The 9227-nt window shown below is 44.6% G+C and overlaps 1 protein-coding gene across 1 annotated transcript in view; it reads right to left on the bottom strand.

Annotated features, from left to right (window-relative positions):
- The window catches only part of CSMD2 (CUB and Sushi multiple domains 2), a 432839-nt gene that overhangs the window by 58360 nt on the left and 365252 nt on the right, over positions 1-9227 (bottom strand). The window contains exons 48-51 of the mRNA XM_011972538.1: positions 8881-9069; positions 4078-4263; positions 3100-3294; positions 939-1112 (exon numbers count right to left, since the gene is read on the bottom strand). Of these exons, the coding sequence (XP_011827928.1) occupies positions 939-1112; positions 3100-3294; positions 4078-4263; positions 8881-9069 (744 nt within the window). The remainder of the gene's footprint in view (positions 1-938; positions 1113-3099; positions 3295-4077; positions 4264-8880; positions 9070-9227) is intronic.

The raw sequence follows: 9227 nt of genomic DNA, 5'->3' as shown, positions 1-9227 counted from the left end.
CCTTGGCCTTCCAAAGTGCTGGGATTAAAGGCATGAGCCACCACACCCAGCCTGGGCATCTTGTTTTTCACTGAGCATCTGCTGCATGGAGGGCACCATTGTCTACATTAAGGCAATCAAAACCCGGCTGTGTTGAAACAACTATGTAAAAACAGATGGTTTGGCTAAATTCATCTTTCTTTCCTTCTCCTTGAGTAGCACCTAGATGAGTTCTTTTTATTATATGGGATTTGGGTAGAGTATATTCCTGGCATTTCCGCCAGCTTTCTTTGGCTCTCTGTGGAAATAACCTGTGACTGTGTCCTTAATGGGCCTGGGACAGGGGCAAGACCGCACTGTTCACCCCAGGACAGACCATCCAATCTATCCTATTAGGTTTATGTGGCTGGGGCCCTCTGTTAGACTCTAGGGGTCCAAGAAAGGCGTGAGAGGAGACAGAACTATAGAACCATGGGTGGATTAGCCATGGAGGAAATGATAACTTTGTCCTTTGGAAACCAGGTTGTTTTATGTTTCTGTCATTTGCTTAGTATATATGTATAGATCTATATGTTGTGTGTAAAATTTGCTAATAGATAATATAAAAGGTATTTTTGGTGTGTTACAGGAATATGTCTACAAGTTTTCAAAAAATGGAGACTAAGGCTTTACTCATTATTCAAAGGCCAATAGGAAGGAATTGCCTTTCTAACCAGAATGAGAACCCCTCAAAGGCTTGTCTCTTTAGATCTGAAGTTCTTCTCATTCTTTTGGGTGGCCTGGGATAAGCTATTCCAGGGTTTTAGTCATGCCTAATGCCCAATAGTTGGTGTTTGCATTAAGCATTTTATGTCAGTAGGTGAAATAATACTGTTCAAAGACTGGATCCCAGCTTTGGAAAGATCTAATCTATCTCGTGGAGAAAAACTGGGCAGGATAGGCCTGGAGAGGCCACTTACCAAGGCAGCGGACTTCAGAGCCACTCCAGAGCCCATTGGCCATGCACTCACGCACCCTGGAGCCCACCAGCGTGTATCCGGAATTGCAGGAGAAGATGGCTGTTGCCCCGTAGACAGACAGTGTTCCGATGCGGTGGCCATTGGGGGGAACCGGGAGCTCTCCACAGGAGATGACTAAAAGGATCACAAGATGCTCAGTAAGCCAGCCCCAAGAGGAGGGACATGGCTACTTCTGCTTAGCAAAAACCGTGACAAAAATAAGACCTGTTCAACCTTACTCTGCTGGAATTTCTGACCAGAATATGGGTTGTGATGCTGACTTGTGTAATGTGGCACCTCAACTGGAGGTGTCTCCAGAAGCCCCCAAAGGTTGTTTAAAATACCTGGCTCCACTGCAGGTGCCTGACTCACCAGCTTTGGAGACAGGGCCCTGGCCTGTGTATTTTTTTAATCCTCCTCAGGTGGCTGAGATTAGGTTAGGAAGAGATGGCGATTCTGTGGTATGTTCCTTAGTGCCCTGGGCAGACATTGCTAACCAATTTCCTTGCCCTTCTTTTCTGAGCCCAGCAGCAGCCTCACACTCTTTGTCAACAGAGCACTGCTGAGAGCCTCTGGCTGAGGTATGAGGTGAGGCCTAATTGCCAAGGTTGCACTGAAATGTGAGTGGCTGCATTGTAGTGAGGCTGTCAAACGTTTGGGACTACTCTGCCACACATGTGGTTACATCCCACTGTGCGGTCTGCACCACAGCGTGTAAAGACAACAGTGTCTTGAATCACTGACATTGGCTTTTTTTGTTTTTTTTTGAGATGGAGTCTTGTACTGTAGTCCAGGCAGTGGCACAGTCTCGGCTCCCTGCAACCTCTGCCTCCTAGGTTCAAACAATTCTTTTGCCTCAGCCTCCCAAGTAGCTGGGATTACAGGTGGGCACCACCATGCTGGCTAATTTTTTTTTATTTTTTATTTTTTTTTAGTAGAGACAGGATTTCACCATGCCAGTCAGGCTGGTCTCAAACTCCTGACCTCAAGTGATCCACCCACTTCAGCCTCTCAAATGCTGGGATCTATGCCCAACCTGGATCACAGGCATTGGAAGATACCATTCCTCCTCCTTCCCAGTCTCAAACTCCCACTTCTCACTGACCACTTCCTTCTACCTCTTTATAATCACTTGCTTCCTCTATGACATCCGCACTGGTCACATAAATATTATGAGCATGTCCCTGTTGTAGTGCATGCTGTGGTGAGCCACTCAGAGCCCCTTTTAGGACTGAGGGACTTATTTCCCCAGCTGCTGGAAAACAACCCTTGGCTGGCAGCCCTTTTCAGATTGCTGTGGTTGAAGAGTCCACCCACCTAGGAAGGTCATGTCCCTTTCCTAGGCCAGCCTGCATCCAGTGGCTGGTCAGTGTGGCAGTATAACAGTTCCCTTGCTCCAACTTGTGACAATTCTGAGGGGTCATCCCAGCTGCAGAGCTCCCTGGAGGGTGAGCTGAGGCTTTCACGGATACTGCATCAGAGCTCAATTCTCCTTCTGCCCAGTCCTGCTTCCTTCCCTCCTTTCTTTCCCCTTCTGTAGGTGGTGTTCTCAAGAACACCCTCTAATAAGCCTGTCTCAGAGTGTCTTCCCATAGATTCTGACCTTTGAAACTGTATTAAAAAACCGAAGAAAAACAACTGACAATGGAGAAGGCAGGCAGGTTTAGGTGACCAGTCCCCTGTGCTACCCTCATTCCTCCTATATACACTCCCATTTGAGGTCTTATCACACCACATTATCATTGCTTCTTTATGTGTCTGCCTCTCTGGTAGAGTATAAAGTCCATGTGGGCAGAAACCAAAACCTTTTATCTTCATACCTCTACAGTGTCTGGCATATAGTAAGAGCCTAATGCATGTTAAAGAAATGAATTAGTGGATGCTCATCTGGAGAAAGGCAGCTTTTGATAAGATGAGAAGATGCTAAGAAATACTTCCATAAAGGAGTAAAGGAGTAAGCATTTTCCCAGCTCCTGATTCTACTAGATGAGAGTCTAAAAAGCAGTACACTGCAATCCCTGGTGATACCCTCTTTTCCCCCACCCCAGTTCACCCCATGCATGAGACAGCTTAGGTAGGAGGGACTCTGCCAAACTTGCCCACCCTCCCTTCCTGGGCTTACTTCGGCAGGTGGGCGTAGAGTCCCCGAGACTCCATTTGCCATTGGCCTGACAGCGGATGACCCTTTGGCCAGTATAGTAGTAGCCAGGGTCACAGATGAGCATCAGCTGGGCCTGGAACTGATACTGTGTCTCAAAGATAAGCCTCCATCGGCCATGCTCCACGCTGATGCTACTGACATCAGGACAGGTCACAGCTGGGGGAAATGAGGAACACAGAGGAGGATTAATTACTTGATTAATTGTGGAAGACCTTGCAAGACCCCAGATCAAGGGACTTGGAGACCTTAATGCAATAATGAAGAATCCAGGAATCTTCAGTTCTCAGGCAGGTTTGGGAAATGAACAGAGTGGGTTGAGTGGGGGATGTGGCTAACTGGGAAGTACAGTTCTGCCAAAAAATTAAAAATTAAAAAACAGAAATAGTACTCAGTCACGGTTGATTATTGAATGTTCGAGTTACATTTGGTTAGATTTTCATTTTTCAAGAGAAGACAGAAATCTGGATTTTAATGAAAATTTCTTGATTTTAAAAGATCGTGGAGTAATTCAAAATCTGTTATAAAGCACTGTGTAGGCCAGAAAGCCAAACCAAACAAAAACCTCTGTCTTTGGACCAGACATAGCTGAGGAGGTTACCATTTTGTGATCTGGCCTAAAAGTTGTTGTTTTAGAGCTTTGGAATCAAGGGACACTCATGCAAACTTTCTGACAGGTTTTCCATCTAAAAGGGAGTGGACCAGGCCATTCCTAAGTTCCATGGTGGTTTGTGGAAACATCTTAGGGCACAATGGTCATCAACGCTGAGAGCAGTTTCAGCAACTGCCTCCTCTTCTGAAATCCCCCAGCCTCCATGTCCATGTTTTTTTTTTTTTTTTCTTTTTCCTCATTATTGTCCTTTTAGCTTGCTCCTTGTAGGAATCTTTCCAGCTGCCCATCTAGCCCTTCCTTACACCCGCCTCCATTGCCCAAGGACTCACGGATACACTGTGGGGGGACATTGTGGTTGCTCCATAGGCCTGTGTCCAGACACTCTGCAGCGGCCTCAGCGCCTGCCTGGAGGTGGTAGCCTTCACTGCAGCTGTACACGGCTTTGGTTCCCACTGTGTACTCCTTGCCAAACACCAGTCCATTCTTGGGGGCCTCAGGAAGCCCACAGGAAAGAGCTAGCAAAAGGAAAACAATGTCATGAGCATTTCTGGTTTAAGATGGTATTCTAAGAAACTATTTTTATCCTTCCTCCCCTCTCAAGGTCCCAATAAAACTGTAGTAAAAACTAATAAAAAGGTAAAGTCTCATAATAAAAAAGAAAATGGGAGGATCATCATCAGAGGAGTGGTTTTTTTTTTGTTGTTGTTGTTGTTTTGTTCATTTGTTTGGAAGAAAGGAATAAAGATAGAAGTGCAAAGAAGCTGTAGCTCAAAATACATGGGAGGGAGCCTCAGGGTGAAACCAGTTCTCTGCCATCTGTTCCCACAAACATGGTGTAGAGACATTCAAGTATTTACTCTCCAAACAAAAGAGAGAATTTTCTTTTCCACTGAAGGGGAACTCTCTTAGAATGAATTAGGGCTGCTATGGTGGGAGTTGGCATCCCCGAGGAAAGCTCTTTTAATTATAGGATTTATGGTCTTTTGGCCTAAAGGCTGTCCCATTGCCTACTCAGGTCTGCCACATACTCAACTCAACTTCTCATTGATAGGAGAGACTTAGTGGACCAAGATATCTGTATATAAAAACAACAAAGGTAATCCACATCTCATATCTGAAAAAATCAACCTGGCCCTTACTTTTAAAATACAATCAAGGATCATATATATGAAGAAAATCAGCAGTGTGAACAAGACAAACCAAGATAAGGTTTAAAATAAACGTCCCCTTAGGAAACAGAGTTAATTCAGGAAACGGAAGATATATAATCTTTAAACTTTTGATCAGTAGTATCCTGATAAAGTCAAGGTGACATGTGGTACTCATAAAATAAAATCAGTGTGCTCTGAAGGAAAAAACAAAACAAAACAAAACAAAAAACAAGGAAAAGTTCTTTGAAATGAAAAATGTGATTGCCCAAATAAGCATTAAAGGATTGGAGATTAAAAGTAAATTTCTCAGAATATTTTTAAAAAAGAGACCAAAAATGAGATAAAAGGACTGAAAACACAGAAGATCAATCCTCAATATAGGAGGTCCAGCATCCAACTGTTCAGAGCTCCAAAAAGAGAGATCACAAAAAGTGGAAGGGACGGAATTATCATAGATGAAAATTTCTCAGAGCTGAAGAGAGACACAAGTCTTCAGATGGAAAGGGAGCCAAAGGAATGCAAAAAGAATCACTCATAGATTCACCATCATGGAATTTTGTATATCTAAGAAGTCCAGAGACACACAGGCATTCCTCCAAGTTCCTAGAAAGAGGGGAAAAAAAGACATAACTGTGAAGGAATGAGAATCAAACTGGCATAAGACTTCCCATCAACAACACTGAGTGTTCAAAGATAATGGAACAAAGCTTTAAACTTCTGAAGAAAATGATTTGTAAACTAGAATTTTACCTAGTCAACTGACCAAGCATGTGTGAAGGCAAAAAGATAGACACTTTCAGACGTGTAAAGTCTCAGAAAGTGTACCCCTCATGAACCCTTTCTTAAGAATTTACTTAAGGATATGTATACCCCATGAAAAAGAGGGTGAAAACCAAGAAAGGACAAGATATGGGATATAAAAAATGACAGAACTAACTCACGAATACAAAGAAAAGGAATCTCAAAGGGACAACTCAGGGGAGAAATGTCTGCAGCAACATGGCCAGGGTTATTATTTTATAAGGAGTAGGGTCGACATTATGTTTATAGGAGGAATAGGAATTACTTAGGCAAGAGTAGACTGTTTGGTCTTTGAAAGAAAGTAATACTTATAAATCATCCTTGCCCTTTGATAGCTCAGGGGGTATTACAGATGGAAAGATTGATCTACCAAAGTACCCACTACTGCCTCCATCCACTATCCCCTCTGACAACTAGTCTAGAGCTCAGAACTTTTTTGTTCAGAGCCAGAATGAGCTTGGGCAGAGTCCCATTGAGATCGCCTAACAAGATGCTTGATGCTATAAGAATTTCCAGAACCAATAGGAGGCATCAGGCTGGGGCTCCATTATGAATGGGGGAGGGTAGACTGTTCAGAGGGAGAGAAGTTGGAATGCCAAGATGGAAGAAGGGTCTAGGCGTGGGACTCTCCAGAAGAGGAGGATCAGGAACACAGAAGGAATGAGAAATGAGAGAGTGTTTAAACATGACACTCTTAATGACTAAACAGAAAGGCTGCGAGCTCCTTCAGTGGAACTAGGTTAGCCAAGCTGTCATATCAGATCAACTACCTGCCCAGCTTCCTTGAATCCTTTGGGAAGAAATACTTGGATCTCCACTGGTGTCTTGTATGGAGAGTCAACCCAGGGAGGGCAGTGAAGGAAGTGGGCAGCAGCCACTTCTCACGGTCCCTGGTTTGGCCTTGCTCTTGTAGATAACTAAGGGGACAGAAGATAATACTCCAGCCTGAGATACTAAAAGCCTGTGTCTCATGATCTCCATGCCAAAATGCAGTCCCCCAAACCCGGTGGTAAGAGGGACATTTCCTGTGAGTAGGAGGGGAGGGGATATAATCACAAAGTATTTGAGGCTTGTGGTGGAATGAGATCTCTGAGGGAGAGAGACACGGAGTGAGAGAATGGGCTGGAGAAGGAGAGAGAAGGCATTAGGAGGCATAGAGTTTCTAAAGGAGGAGTGGAAAAAATCATGGGTTGGAAGCAGCAGTAGAGAAGTGGAAGAATGCCAGGCCCTTCCTGGCGCAGAATTCTGAGGGAAGTAGGAGGTGGGTGGAGGCGGATTAACACTCCACTTGAAAGGGCCACAGTATACGTGCTCTCAGAGGACAGCCATGGTCTCCATGGAGGGAGGAAGTGAAGACAGCCAGCTGGGTAGGGACAGAGCATGTATGCTTGCTGGCCATGGAACTAGGATTCCAGAGAACGCAGTGGGAGGCTCAGAGGAAGGGCGTCAGTGGGAGGCACGGGGTGGAGTCAGGAGAAGACATGCACAGTAGTATGGGGATGGGTCAGCTGAAGCCTGGGGGAGGCCTAATTTTGGGTGGTGATGTAAGGTAACAGAAATGAGAGACTTGGTAGGTTCCAACTGGTGCTCTGGAAAAAAGACTTGTCCGTGTTAATGCAGTCAGAGATGCAGAGACCAAAGCCAAATGCCATTTGCCATTTGTGGACAGCCAGTTCACTGTGACCTTTGCTTAGGAGTAGATTATTAATAGCACATTGTTTTTGTTATTTGAGGAAACACAGGCACAGGCGAGAAGGTTGTGAGGATTAGAGATGAGAGATGTCATTAAAAAGTACTTCACCACTACTGGGAACCAAAGGAAAAATCAAGTAGCAATGCGATTTCCTGTTTTCATCTATGTAGTTGGCAATGTTTTCTTCTTTTTTTAAATGCAGTGCATAACATTGAGACCGTGGGAGAAAAGACAGCTCTTACATGCTGCTATACATGAGGACAAATTTTCAGAAAACAAATTTTCTGCTGCGATACAGCAGTCAGTATCGACAATTGCATACACAATGATGCAACAATCTCATTTCTGGGAATTTGCTTTAAGGAAATATGTAGTATTCATAAAGATGGAATTCTAAGTTTATAGTCACAAAGAATATAGAAATCCAAATGACCAACAACAGAATGATACTTAAATGAATGACAGTTTTCTCATAATGCTGTGCAACTATTGAAAATAATGATGAGGAAGTACAATGTTAACAATAGAGGCCAGGCACGGTGGCTCACGCCTGTAATCACCGCACTCTGGGAGGCTGAGGCGGGTGGATCACCTGAGGTCAGGAGTTTGAGACCAGCCTGATCAACATAGTGAAACCCTGTCTCTACTAAAAATACAAAAATTAGCCAGGTATGGTGGCGGATGCTTGTAATCCCAGCTACTCGGGAGGCTGAAACAGGAGAATTGCTTGAACATGGGAGGCAGAGACTGCAGTGAGCTGAGATCATGCCACTGGACTCCAGCTTGGGCGACAGAGCGAGATTCCATCTCAAAAAGTAGTATATAGTTAAATATACTTCCTCACCATGATTTTCAATGGTTGCACAGCATTATGGGACACAAAATCTGTAAGAGCTTTGTACATGGATGATCCTATTTTTATAATCAATACATAAAAGACAAAAGGAAATGCGCTGAAATGTTAACAGTGGTGATCTCAGGTTTATCATTCATTTTCACTTTTTTCTTTTGCATTATCTACCGTTTTTTTTTCTTCTTCAGATTTTTAGTTTAAATGTATATTACTTTAAAGGAAAAAACTCATAAATCATAAAAGGTAATGCATGCAAACTGACTGACACATTTCAAGTGTTTGATCAACCACTTGCTCTAGGAGCCCGAGTCCAAGCATCCCCTCTGCTGGGAGCCCTCCCCAGCTGGCCAGGAGAAAGCAGATCCTCTGGGCTCCCACAACACTGATTATGCTCCTGACACAACACTTCCTTCCTCTGCCACTTTGCATTGATGTGCTCACATACGCATCTCCCCCATGGATCTCAAAACACTGAGATTGCTGTGCACTACAGATCTTCAGTAAATGCTTGTGGAAAGAATGAAATAATTATCAAAGAGGAAACCCACATTTGGAAATGACTAGTCCTGGGACAAACCCAAGATGTGAGTTGGATCTGAGCTACCTTGTGACCCGCTTTCCACCTGCTTCTCACCTTGACAGAGAGGGATGGCTTCGCTCCACAGGTGGTAGCCCTGGGGGTGCCGGGTACAGATGGCCATGCTGTGTCCCACCAGGCGGTAGCCGGCGTTGCAGCCAAAGTGGATGGAGCCCCCTGGCTGGGTGCTCGTCTGGCCCAGGATGAAGCCATGGAGTGGAGCCCTGGGCAGGCTGCAGTAAGGGGCTGAACAACAAGATGAGGTTCAGGGAACTGGTACCAGCAGGAAGACAGACATCGTCTTTCATGCAGGCCCCCTTTCCCTTTCTTCTTCCCCATCCCCTTGTCTTTGCCACTGCCACATCCTCTGCTACTGAGGAAAGTCTGAATGGTGGATATTGAAA

Source organism: Mandrillus leucophaeus, unplaced genomic scaffold (genome assembly GCF_000951045.1).
Source record: "Mandrillus leucophaeus isolate KB7577 unplaced genomic scaffold, Mleu.le_1.0 Scaffold1297, whole genome shotgun sequence".
Lineage (NCBI taxonomy): Eukaryota > Metazoa > Chordata > Mammalia > Primates > Cercopithecidae > Mandrillus > Mandrillus leucophaeus.
Note: the sequence above shows the minus strand (reverse complement) of the source record. Positions and strands in the feature narration are given on the sequence as shown.